At 34.5% G+C, this 21403-nt stretch overlaps 1 protein-coding gene across 4 annotated transcripts in view; it reads right to left on the reverse strand.

Annotated features, from left to right (window-relative positions):
• LOC140736146 (calcium-responsive transactivator-like) overlaps positions 1-21403 on the reverse strand; it is a 97891-nt gene that overhangs the window by 41378 nt on the left and 35110 nt on the right. For 2 of the 4 annotated variants that reach the window (XM_073061972.1, XM_073061970.1), the window contains exons 6-7: positions 10262-10426; positions 964-1002 (exon numbers count right to left, since the gene is read on the reverse strand). In XM_073061972.1, the coding sequence (XP_072918073.1) occupies positions 964-1002; positions 10262-10426 (204 nt within the window). Of the gene's footprint in view, positions 1-900; positions 1003-10261; positions 10427-21403 lie in introns of all 4 variants that reach the window. The other 2 variants (XM_073061971.1, XM_073061969.1) reach the window with 1 other exon arrangement.

A 21403-nucleotide genomic window follows, 5' to 3' on the forward strand; every position in this document is an offset into this window, starting at 1 on the left:
TTAAAAGTTGCAAAGATAGAGAGGTCTCACCAATCATGTAAAATGTTCACCATACATCCCACAACCAATTAAGTCAGAAGTTACTCATGGCTATCCTCTCTAAATAAAAATAAATAATTTTTAATTTAGGAAAATTAAATCACTCCCGTTTTGATACATTATTACCTGGTCTTGGATAGTATTATATTTTTGTGGATGGTACTAAAGTTTGAAATGCAGTAAACAATGAGAAAGAAGATACTTCGGAAGTCTGTATCAATTAGGTAAACATATGCTTGAAAAATAATATGTTTAAAATGATTCATGTTGGTAAGAATAATAAGAGACACAATATACAGTGGTTTTTACAAAATCTAAGGGGAGAGTAACCCAAAAGTTGAGGAAGTCTTTCAAAAGGCAAATGAGAGTGTTCATTTTAACATAGGGTCACACCCAGAAGCTAAGCTAAACCTTAATAAAATTGATCAGGTCAACTAAAGTGCTGCAATTAAAAAAAGATTTTTAAATTGCAGCTGTATAATGCAATAAACAATTGTATTCAGAAAGATAGCTCCTTAAACACAAGTAGACAGGGTCAGAATTTTGGGAAAAAAATATCTGTCAAAACCAGGTTGCTACATGAAAATATGTAAGGTGGCAATTTGTTCCTCTACCAAAATGATTTTTCCTTGAAATTTACAAAGCAATACTTCCTTACACCACATAATACATTAAGCAACATTATAAAATTCGTCAAAAATGACTTTTAATCATCTCAGATTTTTAATATTATGCAGTTTCAGTACACATAAGTTAGCAGATTGAAGAGCAAATGATTTACTGGTAGATAAATCTTTATCTAGTTAGATAAAATTTTCACATTACAAATATGAATGGCAGTCTAAGGGAAAAAAAATGTACCATCAGGATAATACTGTTGATTAATGGTATCTGTGGGTCCTTGGGCATGTCCATATTGCTCACCATAGTAATCTTCCTGTCCAATGTATTGCTGAGAAGACCCTGCAAAACCAAAGAAGAAACAGTAACCAGTTTGATAATTTTGTTGTAGTTTTGTGTTTCAAAGTCATGTTCTGTACATAGACAATTTATTCAGCCATGTTTTCACCTAAAAACTAAACATGCACACAAGAAAATTACTGAATGTTCTCTGCTCAGGAAAAAAATACTGAATTGTTATCTGAAGATTAAAAATATATTATATGAAATGTCATAACAAACAAGTGATACAATTGTGCTAGCAGCATCTAGCATAGTAGCAGGAGCAAGTTTTGAATGGATTAACCATGGCATATTGTAGCTTATATTCATGTTACATTTCACAGTCTCAGCCACAGTAACCAGAAGCATAGGTTTTAACAATTGAGTAAATTACATAAGGAACTGTACAAATTTAAACTCTTCTTGGCTACATTCCTACATCTAAACTTATCACAAATTCTACTTTTAAACATACTCAAGTCTTTAAGATTGTAACCATGCTTTGTTCTGTCTCACTATTTAGAAGCATTTACTCTAACTGCTTGGTGGCCATCACAACATTTATCCAAAAATTCAAATAATAAAGATTTCCATCTGTCAATGTTTGATGTACTGGACATTAGATTTGCTTTATTTGTTTCAATCATTGCCATGGTCCTTGATCTACTGGAAACTGTTCTTCAGCTGAGATAATAAACTGGGAACTAGTTATCTCCCATAAAAATATTCAAGAGTCTTTAGTGTTCCCCTGATATTCTGACCAAGACTTATGCTTCAACCAACATCTCCGAAACATTAACATTCCCATTTATTGGACTTTAATGTGTACAAATTAGCTTACTGCAGTTTGTCACAAAATAATTTGTCAAGTTGAACAACAGGCCCTTCAAGCCTACTTGACAGCACTGACTATGCCACCTATCTAAATGAAATCCATTTGATTGCACAAAGTGTAAATCCATCTATTCCTTGCCTATTCATGAGTGTTTAAATGCTTCTTAAAATGTTGCTTCTACCACTTTCCTTAGCAGCATATTCTAGGCTTTGTACAAGAAAACTTGCCCCTTCTCACTTAAGACTATCTTTCTCGTATTTGATTTTTCTATTCTATACAAAAGACCAAATATCTATCCTATCAATGCCTATAATTATTTTCTAAACCTCTATCACATTGCTCCTCAGCCTCCAGTGCTCCACCGAAAACAAACCAAGTTTATTCAACCTCTCCTGATAGCTAATACTCACCAATCAAGACCCTATTCTGGTAAACCTCTGGTACACCCTCTTAAAAATCTCCTATAATGCGGTGATCAGAATTGGGCACAATACTTCAAAATGGCCTATCCACTGTTTTATACTGCTGCAACATGTAAATTCTCTTTTTGCTTTCTCTCCTCAGGCTCTCAATGTTCACTTGTTTTTTTTTTAAATTAAAAAATAAATTATCCTACAGTTTGAGCACAGCAATTCTGAATTAAGACTTGGTTTCACTTTTATTTTTGAAATTGTTGTGAGCTATTAAAATTTTCGATTCAACTGGGAGAACATTTAACAGATGTGAGACAGGAAACAAAAAAAAGTTACCCAAATGACTGAATTGGGAAGAAATTAAACTTAATTCCAAAATGTAGATTTTAATCTGGTGCAAAAGTGCGTGACAGGTGAGCTCACAGTACTCTTATTATCTCTTCCTACCTTTATTTATGGCTTACAGAAATAACTGGCTTACAAATAAATTCTGAGTTCTTTTGGCATAGATGTGCACAGGAATCATTGCTGCTTCCTCACTGCCCCTAGGATCTCTGTTGAATTCTAACCTGAGGTGCTGTCTTCATGAAGTCTACAAATTCACTTTGTGATTATGTGAATGTTCATAAGTACTTCTATGTCCTCCTACATCTCAAAGATGTACTGTGAGATTAATTGGCTACTGCAAATTATCTCTTAGTATAATTATTAAATGGTGAAAGAATTAAATGGATTTAATGAAAATGTGAGAAAGAATAACTTACAGGGCTAAGGAGAAATAAGGGAGAATGTGACTGAACTGCTGGGAGACCCCATAGCCTCCTCCTGTATAAAACTGTGTCGCCCTAAAATTGATGAAAATCACAAACCCAAAGGGAAATATAGTTGCAAGGTTCATGGAAAGGCATCTCTTGAATTTTCTGTGTGATAACCCGCTGAATTTGAGAAACCTGGATACAGCTTGGCTTTTTGTTATGCCATGTTGTAATTTCTCAGATGTATCTGCACACAACCCAGCAGATACAATCTTACCATCCAGCTTTTAATGTGACTGTTGGGAGTGTTGCTACTGAATAAATGATGGCTTCAGAGATAGGAGACCAGGTCACACTAGTTAAAAGCCCTACAAGAGGCATGTTCTTAATGCAGAGGACAATATGACTATCCAGGATAGTGGTTTTCACCAGGAGATTAGCAGGGAGATCTCTCAATGTACATATACATAAGACTATAAGACATAGGAGCAGAATTAGGTCATTTGGCCAATCGAGCTTGCTCCACCATTCAAACATGGCAGATCCTTTTTCATTTCCTCAGCCCTGCTCTCTGGCCTTCTCCCCATAACCTTTGATGCCATGTCCAATCAAGAACCTATCAAGCTCTGCCTTAAATACACCCAACGACCTGGCCTCCACAGCTGCCTGTGGTAACAAATATCACAAATTCACCACCTTTTGGCTAGCCTTGCCAATTTTGCCCTATCTTGTCCTGCGTCACCAAATACTCCATAATCTCATCCTTAAAAATAGACTTCAACATCTTCTCAACCACCGAGGTCAGGCTAACTGGCCTATCATTTCCTTTCTGCTGCCTCCTTCCTTTTTTAAAGACTGGAGTGACATTTGCAATTTTCTAGTCTTCTGGCACCATGCCAGAGTCCAATGAGTTTTTAAAGATTATTACTAATGCCTCCACCATCTCTACCACTACCTCTTTCACAACCCTAGGGTGCAATTCATCTGGTCCGGGTGACATGTACCTTAGGTTTTTCAGCTTTTTGAGCACCATCGCCCTTGTAATTTGTAATAGCTGTCCAGCAGAGAATCTTGTAATACAGACAAATGCATGTGGCATACCATGTCTGTTCACATGGTATGAAGGAAATGTAGAATATGACGTTTTCCCACCGGCATTGAGTTTGGGTGAACTCCCAAAAGGACAGCAAATTACAAGATATTGCAGAGATCAACAGCAGCATCCCAACGTTGGGAAGCTAAGACTTACTATAACTTCCATTAGCAAAGAAGTCAGACCACATAGGAGGTTGTATTAAGGGTTACAGGAGATGATTGATCTCAATCAGAACAAACAATATAGTGTTAATACTTTGAACAGAACAAAAAAATCTCGTTCTGTATGCATGCAACTATTATTTTTCATATGTTTAAAAATCTCAATGCAGATGAATTTGCACTACTGCCAAAGTAATTTCAGGGTATTTTATGGTGGAAAAATGCTAAATGAAAAAAGAGGAATTTCCCAATGGATGCCGATTTTAAAAATTACTTAAAATTGCTCTATTCTGAGTTGGCAATTTTCCAACACCACTCTCTGTGGATGGATTCCTAGCCAGTTGTATGCAGGCTATCAAATGCCCTTACAGAATTAATATAGTAACTTTCAGGCAAGATTAGACAGAAAGGTAGCATCACAGCCATGTTAGGTGCTTCCAACTTCCCAGGACAATGCTATGTTACACAGATTCAGTACACAAGAAATGTACAGCAAGGTAAAACCAATTACCATTGCACATAGAAATTACCAGCTTGTTTACTCTCAAGAACAGATTTGTACAGAAGGAGTTCATCAAAAAAAAATTTAAATATAGCAAAAAGCAATTAGAAACACTTGTCACTATATACACAATACCTTTTTATAATATACCAACATTTGACCATTTAATAATCTTAGGAAAAGAAAAATAATTGCCAACTTCAAACTGTAATTAATCCCTAAAAGCTTGTTGAGATAATTAAAAATATGAAGCAGCTACAGAGCAATTTGGCTTGGATCTATTTGCACTATCCCTTAAAGGAAGATTGAAGTGTCAAATTGTGTAAATCAGTTAAACACTAAACTAGATCTTGCTGCTGATATCAGTATACATTTTCCTTTTGTGGATCTCTTGTTAGGAAACTGCTTGCAGAAGCTCACACAGTCCAAATTGATGAGGCCATGCATAGTAGCAGCACCTCAGGCAGAGTAATGCTGTTAAGAATCAGGCCAGAAGAAGCCCAATCCATGAAACAACTAAACATCTTTGATAATCACATGCCTAGTTTGGCCAATTATCAAATCTATCCTTGACATTCAGTAACATGAAAAGCAATAAAACTGTAAATCCATAAGAGTAAATAAAATAACAATTTAAAATTTAAATAATACAAATAAAAGTAAATGACCTTACTCTTATCCTTCACAATTGTTTGTCTTCATTGAAATGAATGAGCTCCTGTGCTAGAAACCTCTCTTAGGTTCACCTGGCAGATTACCCAGCAAGTTCACATTACTGAACTTCCTTCTCTCAAAGCTATTGTATAAAAGGGGTGGCGGGGTGGAGATATGCCTCTTCTAAAGGAAGTGTTAAGCACTCTCTCCCTCCACTAGCCTGCAGGTCATCCTTGGGCAAGGTGTAGCACCTGCTTAGCCCACCAATTAGGATGACATGAAGCCATAAGAATAGGTGGTGGATGGCCGTATAAGCAACTGGTGCATATCACAAGTCCTGGTTATGCGATCACTGACGCCAGGCAGACAATCTCTGAAGAATATTGATAATGACTGGGGTCACCTGTCTTGTAAAGACAGTCCCCAGAAGAAGGCTACAACAAACCACTGCTGTAGAAAAATTTGCAAAGAACAATCATGGTCATAAGATCATGATCACTTCCATGAAATGACATGACACATCATGATGATGATGATTGCATATTAAAAAAAATACTCAGGTGTTGAGGGACTGTGTGTCACAGCTAACCGATATATTAATATATTAACATCTCACTAAAATAGTCCACTGGCACTGACTTTAATAATTATGAAGTGCTTTGATCAGCTGGTAATAAATCATGTAAAATCCCATCTTTAAGTTACATTGGTATTCCCTCAGGATCATAATACCATGTGTGATTTTCTTGGGAAATTGAATTTTCCAAAATTATCATCCGATGATCTTTCAGTATTAGATACTCCGTTCACGGATGCGGAAATTAAAGGGGTTATTTCCTCAATGAATTCTGGGAAAGCACCAGGTCCAGATGGGTATACAGCAGAATTTTTAAAATGTTTTTCTGCTACTCTTTCTCCCTGGCTATGCAAGGTTTTTGAAGAAGCAATTAGATTGGGGAATTTGCCACAATCTTTTTATAGAGCTTCCATTTCCTTAATACTGAAGAAAGATAAAGACCCTACTGACTGTGCATCTTATAGACCAATATCTTTATTGAATGTGGATTCTAAGATCTTTTCCAAGTTACTGGCTTCCAGGCTGGAGAAGGTATTACCCCAAATTATTTCGGAAGATCAAACCGGTTTTATTAAAAATCGCTATTCTTTTTTCAATGTTAGGAGATTACTGAATATTGTTTATACTCCTTCACATAACACTTCAGAATGTGTTATTTCATTAGATGCGGAGAAAGCATTTGATAGAGTTGAATGGCCTTACTTATTTGATGTGCTGGAGAAGTTTAATTTCAGTCCGACCTTTATTTCTTGGATTAAACTGATTTATCAAACTCCAGTAGTCTCGGTGTTTACTAATAATCAAAGATCTCCATTTTTTCGTTTATTTCGGGGCACTAGACAAGGTTGTCCTCTTAGCCCATTACTATTTAACATTGCTTTAGAACCTTTGGCAATTGCCATCAGAGAATCACAGGATATTTTGGGTATTAATCGTGGAACAGATATTCATAAGGTATCTTTGTATGCAGATGATTTATTATTATTCATCTCTAACCCTGAGAAATCTATTCCAGCAGTCTTATCATTGTTGGCTCAATTTAGTGAGTTTTCTGGGTATAAGTTAAATCTTAATAAGAGTGAATTGTTTCCTTTGAATAGACAGGTCCCAAGCTATGGTATTTTACCTTTTAAATTAGTTAATGACTCTTTTACTTACTTAGGGATTAAAATCACAAAAAACCATAAAGAATTATTTAGGTTTAATTTTCTACCCTTAATTGATCAGATTAAAGGTTTGTTTACTAAGTGGTCACCATTATCTTTATCTCTGATAGGTAGGATTAATGCTATTAAGATGGTTATTTTACCTAAATTTTTATATATTTTTCAAGCGGTACCAATTTTTATTCCGAAATCCTTTTTTACTAATGTTGATTCAAAAATTTCCTCATATATATGGCAGAATAAAAATCCCAGATTAGGTAAAACATACTTACAGAAGACAAAGAAGGAAGGTGGGTTGGCATTACCCAATTTCAGATTTTATTATTGGGCAGTTAATATTAGATATTTGTTATGTTGGTTGAAAGAATGGGATGGTCCTTTTGCCCCTCATTGGGTGAGTTTGGAAACTAAATTGGTACCAGGTTATGCTCTGGGTTCTATTTTAGGGACATCTCTCCCTTTTGCTCTTTCTAAATTGCCGAAACGAATTGACAACCCGATAGTTAAATATACCTTACGTATATGGTTTCAATTTTGGAAATTTTTCGGGTTGACTCAATTCGTTTTAAATAGTCCTATTGTATCTAATTGTTTTTTCCACCCCTCAATTATAGATCAAGCTTTTTTGGCTTGGAAAACTAAGGGTTTATTAAGATTTTCTGATTTATTTTCGGACAACTGTTTTATGTCTTTTGAGCAATTATCTAATAAATATAATTTGCCTAGATTTCATTTTTTTAGATACTTACAGGTTAGGCATTTTTTAAGTATGGTACTTCCTACATTTCCAAATTTTGTGTCTTCAGATATTTTGGAGAGTTTGAATTAAACCCTTCTCAAAAAGGGCTTATATCAAAACTTTATAATATAATTATGAAGATACGTTCAGTGCCCTTTGATAAGACCAAAAATGATTGGGAAAGAGAGCTTAATCTTATTATTCCTATTGAGAATTGGGATAGAATTCTTCAATTAGTTAATACATCATCTATATGTGCCAAACATTCATTAATACAATTCAAGGTTGTACACAGGGCCCATATGTCCAAGGATAAATTAGCTCATTTTTATTCTTATATAAACCCTATTTGTGACAGATGTCAATTAGAAATCGCGTCTTTAACTCATATGTTTTGGTCATGTCCGCTTTTGAAAAAATATTGGAAAGATATTTTTGATATTATCTCTGCGGTACTGAACATCGATTTACAACCCCATCCTATTACCGCAATTTTTGGTTTACCGATGATGGACTCACTCCATTTATCTCCTTCTGCCTGTCGAATGATTGCTTTTCTCACTTTGATGGCTAGAAGATCTATTTTGTTGAATTGGAAGGAAATTAATCCTCTCACGGTATTTCATTGGCTTTCTCAAACTATGTTATGTCTAAATTTAGAAAAAATTAGAAGTGCTGTATTTGATACTTCTATTAAATTTGAAAAGATATGGAGACCATTTATTCAATATTTTCATATGATGTAATATGGCCCTGTGCCAAGCTTATTGGTTTTTTCAGCTTTAATCGTATTTATGTTGAGAGGATCGGAGTTGACGACATTGATGTTCATGTATTCTTGTGAGATACTATAAACAGCCCTTTTTTTTCTCTTTTTTAGTTTTTTTTTCTTTTTTTGCTTCCTTTTTTTTCCTTAGATACTAGATTAGTAGGTTAGTCAACTTTGCATATATTTTTTTTTCTTTTTTTATATTATATATTATGAAATATCTAGATTTACCTTGGTCATATATATATTATATGGTTCATGTTTTGGGAAAACTTACTTATACTGTATTCATTGCTTATGTATTCCTTCATGTGTAATGGGAATTTGTATGTTTGTAATCCCTTTATCAATATATTAATTGTATTTTGTTCATAATATTATTAATACTAATAAAAAGATTGAAAAAGAAAAGAAAGAAAAGTTACATTGGGCCATCTCCAGTTAGCCTACCGCTCAAATCAATCTACTGATAATGCCACTGCCTTGGCCCTCTACTCATCCAGTCCACCAAGAAAATTATGCCTCACAAGCCAGAATGTTGTTCATTGACTTAGGCATTTAGCATGATTATCCCTCAGAGGGTGTCAACGTTGGTCTCAACACCCCTTACTGTAACTGGATGTTAGATTTCATGACCGAAAGACCTCAGTCAGACTGAATTGGCAGCAACATCTCAAGCTCCATCAATCTGAGCAGTGGCGTCCACCACAGCTCTGTGTGCTCAGCCCACTGCTACTCAGACTGCTAACTCGTAACTGCATTGCCAGATTCAGCTGAAACCAAATCATGAAATTTGCTGATGATACTACAATGGTTGGCCCCATGAACAACAATGATGAGTCAGCATACAGTGAAGAGGTAAAGAGGCTTATCAAATGGTGCAAGAACAACAACCCAAGACTCAACATGGACAAGACAAAAGAGATGATTGTGGACTTCAGGAAGGCACAGGTTGACTACTCTCCATTGCACATTAATGGCTCTGCCATGAGAGAGTGAAATGAACAAAGTTCCTTGGTGTGCAAGTAATGGAAATCTAACCTGGACCCACAATACCTCCTCACTTGTCAAGAACGCACAATAGCATCTACACTTTAAGATACATGAAGCTCCTCATCCTATTCTAAATCTACAGAAGCACCATAAAGAATGTGTCTATGGCTGCATCATTGTGTGGTACGGAGGTTGCAAGGCATTGGACTGCAAGACTCTATAGATAATAGTAAAAACAGCCAAGAGGATCATCAGGGTCTCCCTCCACTCTGTTTGTGACATTTACTGGGAGCATTGCAAGGCAAGGGCCTAAAGCATTGTTGAGGATCCCTGTCATCCGTCCCACAATCTCTTTGGCCCACTACCATCATGAAGGAAGTACAGAAGCATCGGGACTAGGACTGTCAATGATAACGCTTTTTCCCTCAGGCTGTGAGACTATTGCCCTGCCGTCATTGAGGCATTGTAAATTAGGATAGTGAGCTGTTTGCAATACTATTTACCTGTTTTGCACACTACATGCATCCTCCAGTATTCATTGACAGAGTCAAGAAAAGAATGATTACACTGGAAAAAGGTATCATTAGTTTTGCATCAAAATGTAACCATGCACATCTTACCTTGTTGTGTTGATCTATAAGGACCCATCGGCCTTTGCCCCATAATGTTGCTGCCTTGGTTACTCTGACCCATCATTCCCATAGTCGATTGTCCCTGGTAATGTTGTCCACTTCCTTGCGGTGTATTGTAATGTGGGGTTGCAGCTTGCTGGTGTATCATGGAAACTGAAAAATAATCTTAAATGAGTAGCTCTGTTAAAGACTACTTGCACATTTCATATCATCTAAATATCTCTTTGTGCTTTATTACCAGTGAGGTATTTCCCAATAAAAGCAGCAAATTGGAAGTTATCCTCATTTTGATGACACAACAAAATCCATGTTATCAATGAGGTGATTGATCTCCATTATTTAATCTAAAGTTGGCTCCACTTAAAAGTTTATTGAGTTCATAATAAATAATATAAAGGAATACAGCCAATAAATTTCAATAAGGTCAGAATATGCATCAGATCTAGAAAATAACAATTGGTGGTGTCCACTGACAATGACTACTACCAACGTTCTACAATGCTGGTCACAGTTGCATGGTTTAAAAGTATGTTTGATTCTAGTTTTCAGATACTAAAATTTCTACATACTATTTAAGGTCAGAAATTAGCAGAATAGTTTGAGACATTCACACATAGTTTTTGCTCTTGTCCATCCTAACTTTTGCAATATAAGCAAGCATAAGGATAAATATATGCTCTTATCACTGTGCCATCTAAGCTGCACGGGTGCACAGGTGCACAGTAACTGAAATGCTCCTACAAACATGCCTTTGTTGTTGCACAGCTGGAATTTTCTTTTATATAATGTAAATATAATTTTGAAATTATGCTAACTTAATTTTGAAATCTAAGTAATAAATGTAGTACAATTTTGACTTTGAAACATTTTAGAGCTTCAACATATTTACATTTTCAACATTTCAAGTTATAACACTGTTACAATCTGTAACAATAAACAAAATGAAAGTTGGTAGCTCATTGTCAGTAAACCACTGGCCTGCTGAATGCTGACACCATCTAGTCAAAACATTTTTATTTTTGCTATTGTGCCTGTTAGTTATTTTGACTGCCTGACATAATTTAATTGCATTGCAAGATGTGTTTATGTTGATTTGGTGTGAAAAATCTATATTCTGAATTTTTGGTAAGTAATCTTTCAAATAATCATAATCTAATGAGAAATTTTAATAAAATCTTGTCAGAACAAAGTAAAAATTCATTTCTATAAAATTGTTTACATGACTGTGGTTATTTTATTAAAATCATAAATTTTGACTCACCTTGTTAAATTTTTCAAATAATAATTATTTTTAGTATTCTGAAATAATGATCATTATTATTTTTAGTATCCTAAGGATGTTGAAAAGAAAAGCAGAAGAAAAGTTAAGTGCTTTGAAGAACAAAGCTTGAACAAAATTTATGGTAGATACTGAACTATCGTATTTACATCAAAATAAAAAAAATTGTTGATATTTTTACATACTGGCGATGTATGTACCAGTTGTGCAAAAGCGAATGTTGGGGACGAGTTTAGTGGAAAAGAAAATAGGAAGAATTGAAGTTAGACTAAATGACATCTTAACCAGAGAATTCATATAGATACAGTTACCAAACTATACAGCCAGAAGAAATGTGGAATTTTGTGCATGTTAACTGAAACTCCAAAAGAGCATGAAGCAAGAGTGAAAATAGATATGCAAAAAAAGTCTAACTCTAATATGGTCTAAGTGGTTATTGATAACATTATCTTAGCAATTAAAATTAATGCTTCTCTGTATTCTGTGCTGGAAATTCATGCACATGTGGCTAAATACGTTGGTACAGCAAGACAGACAGACAGACAGACATACTTTATTGATCCCGAGGGAAATTGGGTTGCGTTACAGCCGCACCAACCAAGAATAGTGTAGAAATATAGCAATATAAAACCATAAATAATTAAATAATAATAAGTTAATTATGCCAAGTGGAAATAAATCCAGGACCAGCCTATTGGTTTAGGGTGTCTGACACTCCGAGGGAGGAGTTGTAAAGTTTGATGGCCACAGGCAGGAATGACTTCCAATGACGCTCAGTGTTGCAACTTGGTGAAATGAGTCTCTGGCTGAATGTACTCCTGTGCCTAACCAGTACATAATGGAGTGGATGGGAGTCATTGTCCAAGATGGCACGCAACTTGGACAGCATCCTCTTTTCAGACACCACCGTCAGAGAGTCCAGTTCCACCCCCACAACATCACTGTCCTTACGAATGAGTTTGTTTATTCTGTTGGTGTCTGCTACCCTCAGCCTGCAGCCCCAGCACACAACAGCAAACATGATAGCACTGGTCACCACAGACTCGTAGAACATTCTCAGCATCATCTGGCAGATGTTAAAGGACCTCAGTCTCCTCAGGAAGTAGAGACGGCTCTGACCCTTCTTGTAGACAGCCTCAGTGTTCTTTGACCAGTCCAGTTTATTGTCAATTCGTATCCCCAGGTATTATATATAGACATATACTATATGTTTATAGTAACATATTATAAACATATAGGTAAGAACTATATGTTTGAACTTGCTGAATGTAACAGAAGAAGATAATGGACAATTTGTGGAAATCTACTTTCCATACACTAATTACTAATAAAGGTATAGACACTACAGAAAATGTTAATTTTGTATTTTAAGTTTTGACTGGAAAATAAAACTTGATTCGGGCTGCCTGGAAAAAGGGTATGATCAGCTTTAAAAATTTTAAATTTTGTATTCTGGAAGACTATAGTCCCAAAGTTTTAAGGGCAAGAATGGCTTTTAAATTGGTTATGTCGGAAATTCATCAGAAAGGCTACAAACAAGCGCTGTTATTTCCAGCACAATTGAGAGTTATTCTCCAAGATGGGACTCATCGGCTGTTCAAATCTCCAGTGGATGCTCAAAGATTCCTTGAAGAATAGTATTTTTTAACTACAAGTTGACTAATGTATTGTAATTTTACTATTTGTATTAAATTTTCTTTTCTTTTCTTCATGTTAATAATTAGCCTATAGATTTAGATCTTTTATAATTTGATGATTTTTGTGTGATGGCTAACAGTGTATTTATTACACACGGTAAAGGTCCATTTTTTTTTGGTTTATACTGAGTTCGTTTTTTTAATATTATTATTTTGTTAGTTTTGAAAGTAACTCATTAGGTTCTTCCTTTAGTTCATATACATTTTTAAAATATTTTAACACTTAAATATTAAGGTTTCTTTTAATAAAAAACTTTTCTAAGATGTCATTTCTTTTCCCCCAAAGACCTTAGTGCTTGGATACATCACATCCATTCGGATGTGTCTGAATAAGTTTAAGGACTTTCTTTTAAAATACTAATACAATATTATCCATTTATGGGTTTTAACATTTTAGTTTTTTTTTCTTTTAATCCTTTTGTTTTATATATATATATATAACACTAATTTTATAGTTTAATCTTTGTTATATTAACCCTTTCTTAAAATATGGGTGGTTTGTATCTGTTTTTTTTTACTTTTTTGTTTGAGTTGCCGTCTTGAGACATGGAGATAAAATTAGTTTTAGATTGCCTGCTTGCCTCTTTTTGGCTTTTTTCCTGGGGTTTTGAGGGTGGAGGGAGGGGGACTTTTCTTTTTGCTTGCTTCACGCTTAGTTTTACTTCATGGGCTGACTTGAAACTACAAAAATGGTTGCAGTGTCATGACTTCCGGTTCCTCCTTGAACTTACTTCCCTCTTCCAGATCCATGAGGTCATCTTTTGTTTAACCTTATATATTAATTGTAATAAATATTGGCAATATGGATAAGATTATTAATTTTGTTTCTTGGAATACTAATGGTTTAAATCATCCGATCAAATGGAAAAAAGTATTCAAAGTATTCCACAGAATGAATGCTAATATTATCTTTGTACAAGAGACTCATGTGAGGAAGGTGGACAGTCAACGTTTCTTTAGGTTTTGGAAAGCCCAACAGTATCACTCAAATTCCCAAGCCAAAGTAAGAGGCGTTTCCATTTTTATAGATTCTTCAACCTCTTTTATACACTATGAAACAATTTCGGACCCACAAGGTAGATTTTTGCTTATTACTGGTTCACTTTTTAATCAAAAAGTTGTTTTAGTTAATGTTTATGCCGAATACTGACTATCCTGAATTTTTTAAGTGTTTATTTACATCCTTTCCTAATTTTAATCAGTACATGCTGATAATGGATGGGGTTTTTAACTGTTGCTTAAACCCTTCGATGGATAGATTTAAGCCCACCCAAGCTCTTCCAAATAAATCGGCCTCTCTTATTAATTCCTTTATGTTGATTCTGGAATCTCCGAAATTTGGCGTTTTTTACATCCCAATGACAAAGAACTTTCATACTTTTCCCATGTTTATGATAATTATTCAAGAATTGACTACTTCTTTATTGATCATCATTTACTTACAGATGTTATTGATTGTAAATATGATTCTATTACCATTTCTGATCATGCACCTTTGAAGCTATCTATTAAGACAATGGATTCATCTTCTAATGCTAAATCTTGGAGGTTCAACTCTATTTTATTGCAGGACCCAGACTTTCTTAATTTTATTAAACAACAAATTGATTTGTTTTTCTCAACAAATTTTACAGAAGAGATCTCTAGTGGAACATTATGGGACTTTTAAAGCATTTATTCGTGGACAGATTATTTCATACTCTGCTGGAGTTAGGAAACGAACTGATTTGGAAATATTAACATTGGTTGATAAAATTAAAGCAATTGATAAGATTTATTCAGTGACCCCTAGCAAAGAACTTTATAAAGAAAGAGTTGAACTTCAAATGGAGCATAGTCTGTTATTATCCTCTTCGATTGAAAATCAGTTAATTAAATCTAGAACCCAGTTTTATATACATGGAGATAAATCTGGCAAATTATTGGCTAATCAATTGAAAACTGCTTCGGTTAAACAACAAATTACTAAGATTCGTAAATGAGATGGCGCTTTGATGATTGATCATAAAGAGATAAATAAAGCCTTTTAAGATTTTTATAATCCTTTATATCAATCAGAATTTGTTGAGGATTCTTCTATAATGGATGAATTTTTAAGAAAATTGAATATCCCAAAATTAACTACAGAAGATAGTGTACTTCTAGACGCACCTATTACGGAAACCGAAATAAAAGAGGTTATTTTTTCAATGAATTCAGGTAAAGCCCTTAGTCCAGATGGTTATACTGCAGAATTTTAAAAATCCTTTTCCTCTATACTCTCTCCTTGGCTTTGTAAAATTTTTAAAGATGTGTTAACTGTAGGTAAATTGCCACAATCTTTTTATGATGCCTCTATTTCTCTAATTCTTAAAAAAGATGAAGACCCCACTGAATGTGCATCCTATCACCCTATATCTTTGCTGAATACGGACTTTAAGATTCTTAGTAAAATTTTGGCCGCTAGATTAGAAAATATATTACCTCGAATTATCTCTGAAGATCAGACTGGATTTATTAAAAATCGTTATTCATCTTTTAACATCAGAAAATTGATTAATATTATTTATACTCCTTCATCCAAAATACCAGAATGTGTCATTTCTTTAGATGCTGAAAAAGCATTTGATAGAGTTGAATGGCCATATCTATTTAATACGTTGCAGCATTTTAATTTTAGTTTGAAATTTATATCATGGATTAAGTTAATATATTATAAACCTTTGGCTTCGGTTTTCACCAATAATCAAAGATCTTTTTTTTTCAGTTATTCCGTGGTACAAGGCAAGGCTGTCCTTTAAGTCCTTTACTATTTGACATTGTTTTGGAACCTTTAGCTATCGCCATTCGTGAATCACCTAATATTTTGGGTATTACCCATGGGGAAGGGACTTATAAGTCATCATTATATGCTGATGATTTGTTACTATACATATCTGACCCTGAGAGATCTATTCCTGCTATTTTGTCCTTGCTAGCTCAGTTTAGTAGCTTTTCTGGTTACAAACTGAATTTTAGTAAGAGTGAATTATTTCCATTAAAAATGCAAGTTCCAATTTATAAACACTTACCATTTACTTATCATTTTACTTATTTGGGTATTAAAATTACCAAGAAACATAAGGATTTATTTAAAGTTAATTTTTTACCTTTAATTGACCAAATTAAGCAACTTGTTACCAGGTGGTCCCCATTATCTTTGTCATTGGTTGGTCGAATTAATGCTATTAAGATGATAGTGTTACCCAAAATTTTATATTTATTCCAAGCACTACCAATTTTTATTCCTAAATCTTTTTTTGATATTATTGATTCTAAAATATCTTCATATATGTGGCAGAATAAAAATCCTAGACTTAGCAAAAAATATTTACAGAAGCCTAAGAAGGAGGGTGGTTTGGCTTTGCCAAACCTGAGATTTTACTATTGGGCAGTCAATATTCGATATTTAATATTTTGGACACAAGAATCGATTATAGCATCTTGCCCACAATGGGTAAATTTGGAATGTAAATCTGTACAAGACTTTTCACTTTTTTCAATTTTAGGATCTTCACTTCCTTTTTCTTTAGCTAAATTGAATAAACAAATAACTAATCCCATAGTTAAACATACATTGCGAATATGGTTTCAATTTCATAAATTTTTTGGCTTGAATAAGTTTATCTTATCTAGCCCTATTATATCTAACTTTTTTTGACCCTCTTTTATGGATCAAGCCTTTGTATTATGGAAAACAAAAGGTATAACATGTTTTCGTGATCTATTTTTAGATAATAGTTTTATGTCCTTTGAACAGCTATTTAATAAATATAATTTACATAAAACTCATTTTTTAGATATTTGCAAGTTAGAAATTTCTTGAATAATATGTTACAGTCTTTTCCGAAATTATGTCCAATGGATATTACAGAAAAAGTTTTAGCTCTGAATCCTTGCCAGAAGGGTTTAGTAACCACCATTTATAATATGATCATGAAAATACAGCCAGAAGTATCCAAAAAAATTAAGAAGGAATGGGAAAAAGAACTTCATTGTCTTATACCCACTGAGCAGTGGGAGAAAATTTTACAATTAGTCAATTCCTCTTCTATTTGTGCTAAGCATGCCCTAATACAATTTAAGGTTGTACATAGGGCTCACATGTCCAAGGATAAACTTGCTCAATTTTACTCTCATGTTAATCCAACCTGTGACAGATGTCATTCTGAAGTAGCTTCATTGACCCACATGCTTTGGTCTTGCCCTTGTTTGCAAAATTATTGGAAAGATATTTTCGGTATTATTTCAACAGTTCTGAATATCAAGTTGCAACTGCATCCTATTACTGCAATTTTTGGTTTACCAATGGTGGATAATAGTTGTTTATTCTCCTCAGCTCGACAGATGATTGCATTTGTTACATTAATGGCTAGAATATCTATCCTATTGAACTGGAAAGAAATTAATCCTCCAACTATATTTCAGTGGTTTACTCAAACTATCTCTTGTTTGAGTTTAGAAAAAATTAGAAGTGTTGTTTTTGATTCTTCAGTTAAATTTGAAGAAACTTGGAGACCATTTATTCAACATTTTCGTATTAGTTAAACGGACTTTTCCTAAACCATGCTTCTATTATCCTTAATTATTTGGATGGAGGTGCGGAGTTATTGACGCTACTGTGTATATATGACATAATGCAATGGCCCATGTTGGTTAGGTTTTTTTCCTTTCCTTTTTTGGGGATTTTTTTTCTTTTTTACTCCCTTTTTTCGTAATTACTATGAGTTTGGGAGGTTATTATATATGGATTATCATCTATATGAATTTATACTTAACCTATTAATTATGTACTTTCAAACTCTCTGTATTCATGTTTCATTTATGTTTGTTTAAAATTAATAAAGATTTAAAAAGAAAACTTATAAGACTGTTTTGTGGGTATTTTGAAACTAACTGAATGTGACGGTATCACTATTGTTGAAGCAATTTTTAAAAAATGTTACATCAACATCAATCTTGGCATTCAAAAGGTGGTGATGTTTACATCAGATGAGACAAATGTTACACTTGGAAAGAATAATGGCGTGACAGCAATTCTTTGATGAGAAATAAAATAGCTATCTGAGCAAAATTGCACTGCACACGGAGAAAACCTGGGATTAGACAATGCATGGATAAAAGTATCAATTGTGTAGGATATAGAAACACTGCTATGAACATGCTATGTTCAGCAGATTGTTGGTTTAAAAAAGGAAAGCTATAAGAATTAGCTAATGTCACAGAATGTAATGTTGTTGTTTAGACCACTAACCAAAGTAAGATAGCTGTCAAGACATTTTGCTGCTACTGCTTTGATGAGGAATTGCAAGGTTTTGATTCAGTATTGCAAAGAGCAAATTATGAATGTAACAATCCAATTAGCAGTCTGAAGATTTTGACCAATTCACAATATCGAGTAGCATAAACAGTCCTTAATGATGTTTTAGAAGAGCTGGCATCTCTTTGTAAATTTCTTCAGAAAAGTTGTTTGAGTACATTTGGAGCACTGCAATATGCAGAAGCAAAAATTAACAAGTCACAGTCACAGTATCTTGGCGATATTGTTTATTGGAATGACAAAGTGAAAGATCTGCTTGCAACTATAAGTTCTGACACTCCTATTTTTCAATTCATTCAATGTGTGTGTAATAACTTGGGTAACCAATTTCCTGACAATGAGTTATGAGAATGGCAATCCTTTAACCCTGTGGCTATGGCAAATGCAACAAATTTTGAATTTGGAAAAGAAAATGTATGATTGACAAAAATATACGATGAAAGCATTGCCTCAAAAATATCACAGCAATACTGTGATTTCAAATTTGTCATTTCTGCAAAAGTCAGGGCTGGTTCAATTAAGACATTCACTGATATGTTGAACTATGTGCTTAGAAATGAACAATTTGAAAAACTGTCAAATCTTGTTGACATTGGAACATTTCAAACTTGTAGTCCTCCTGACTGCAAACATGGATTCAGTGTTATGAATTTAATCAAATGTAAATCTAGTAAAAGACTAGAAGTGGAACATTTGTATGATCTAATGAGGATGAAGATCTATCTTTCATCTGGATGCAAAATTAATCTGGACAACGTTTAAAGACAGATGAGAAAAAGTTTATGAAATGTGAAAGATTTTCTTAGTTACCCTGTATTTCATTATACCCTTCTATTAATAAATAAAATCAAAGGTATGAGATTTTTTTCCATTTTCATTCAGAATACTCATAGTAAGCATATTACAAAAAAAAAAGAACTTTTAATGTGCTGCGAAGTTTTTGGGGCCGTGTAAAAATTTCCTGCTCAGAGCAACGATTGGTCTGTGTGGCTGTAAAAAAAAAAATGGAGTAAACTTTGGCTCTGATCAACAAATATGAACTTTCTCCTGATCCTGCTCCCAAAATTCCCCTTCTCTCTCTCTCGATGACCCTTAATGCTTGAATGCCCCTTGTTTCCATTCTTACTGGCTCTTTGTTCACTGAATTAGCTATACTGTACTATTAATTCCTAGATAAGCAGCACCATAAACATGGTGGGACAATAAAACTAAACTATCTCACAAACTACACAAATATGCAACATTAATTGGCTACCAATTAGGTTAATCAATCGTGGATACTACTGGAAGCCCCATACCACCTCTCCTCATGTCCCCATTTTTCTAAACCAATGAAACCAGTATCTGCAGTCTTCTTTCAAATGATCTGAGAAAAGCCAGTATAAAACTGGGAACATTTTGATTAATTAGTATTACATTGTACCCACTGAGCCAAACACTAGACATAACTATTTCATTAATACATCAGAAGATTTAAATGCAAAAGTAGTGCAACAAAGTTGCATTAAATTCCAGAAAGATGAATTAAGCTATGTTTGAGTGTTTATATCTAGTATCAAGATTGGTATCACTTTGGGTTCAATCACTGAACTAGTTCAAATCATCTAATAAATGTATATTTTGCTATTCTCCAATGTAAAAGTATTTTTATTTCTGAAAGCTTCTTTGTTTCCATTTGTTTGTTGTAGTTTTCTAATAAGAATATACAGTTGTGGAATGTTTTGAAAAAGAAGTCTTGAAAATCAAGTTCTCACTGATGGCATTATTTAATGTGATACTTGTCATAAGAACATAAGAAATAGGAGCAGGAGTAGGCCATCTGGCCTGTCGAGGCTGCCCCATCATTCAATAAGATCACGGCTGATCTGGTCATGGACTCATCTCCACCTACCTAACTTTTCCCCAAAACCTTTAATTCCCCTACTATGCAAAAATCTATCCAACCTTCTCCCAAAAACTGAGGTAGTCTCCACCACTTCTTTGGGCAGAGAATTCCACAGATTCACCACTCTCTGGGAAAAGCAGTTCCTCCTCAACTCTGTCCTAAATCTACTCCCCCGAATCTTGAGGCTATGTCCCCAGTTCTAGTCTCATTTTCTTGCCTCTATCTTATGTACCCCTTTCATAATTTTATATGTTTCTATAAGATCCCCTCTCATTCTTCTTAATTCCAGCAAGTACCATCCCAGGCGACTCAATCTCTCCTCATTGTCTAACCCCCCTCATCTCTGGAATCAACCTGATCAACTCTTCTGCCTGCACCGCCTCCAAAGCCAGAATATCCATCCTCAAGTAAGGAGACCAGAACTGCACACAGGTCTCCAGCTGCGGCCTCACCCGTACAGCTGCAGCATAACCTCCCTACTCTTAAATTCAATCCCTCTAGCAATAAAGGACAAAATTCCATTTGCCTTCTTGATAGCCTGCTGCACCTGCAAACCAACCTTTTGTGATTCATGCACAAGCACTCCCAGGTCCCTCTGCACAGCAGCATGCTGCAATTTTTTACTATTTAAATACTAATCTGCTCTTTCATTTTTCCTTCCAAAGTGAATGACCTCAAATTTACCAAATAGTACTCCATCTGCCAGATCCTTGCCCACTCACTTATCTATATCTCTCTGGAGACTTTCCGTATCTTCTGCACAATTTGCTTTTCCACTCAATTCAGTATCATCAGCAAACTTAGATACACTACACTTGGTCCCCTCTTCCAGATCGTTAATGCATATCAAGAACAGTTCTGGGCCAGCAATGACCTCTGCAACACACGGTTCACCACTGATTGCCAACCAGAGTAACAGCCATGTATCCCA

Source organism: Hemitrygon akajei, chromosome 11, assembly GCF_048418815.1.
Source record: "Hemitrygon akajei chromosome 11, sHemAka1.3, whole genome shotgun sequence".
NCBI lineage: Eukaryota > Metazoa > Chordata > Chondrichthyes > Myliobatiformes > Dasyatidae > Hemitrygon > Hemitrygon akajei.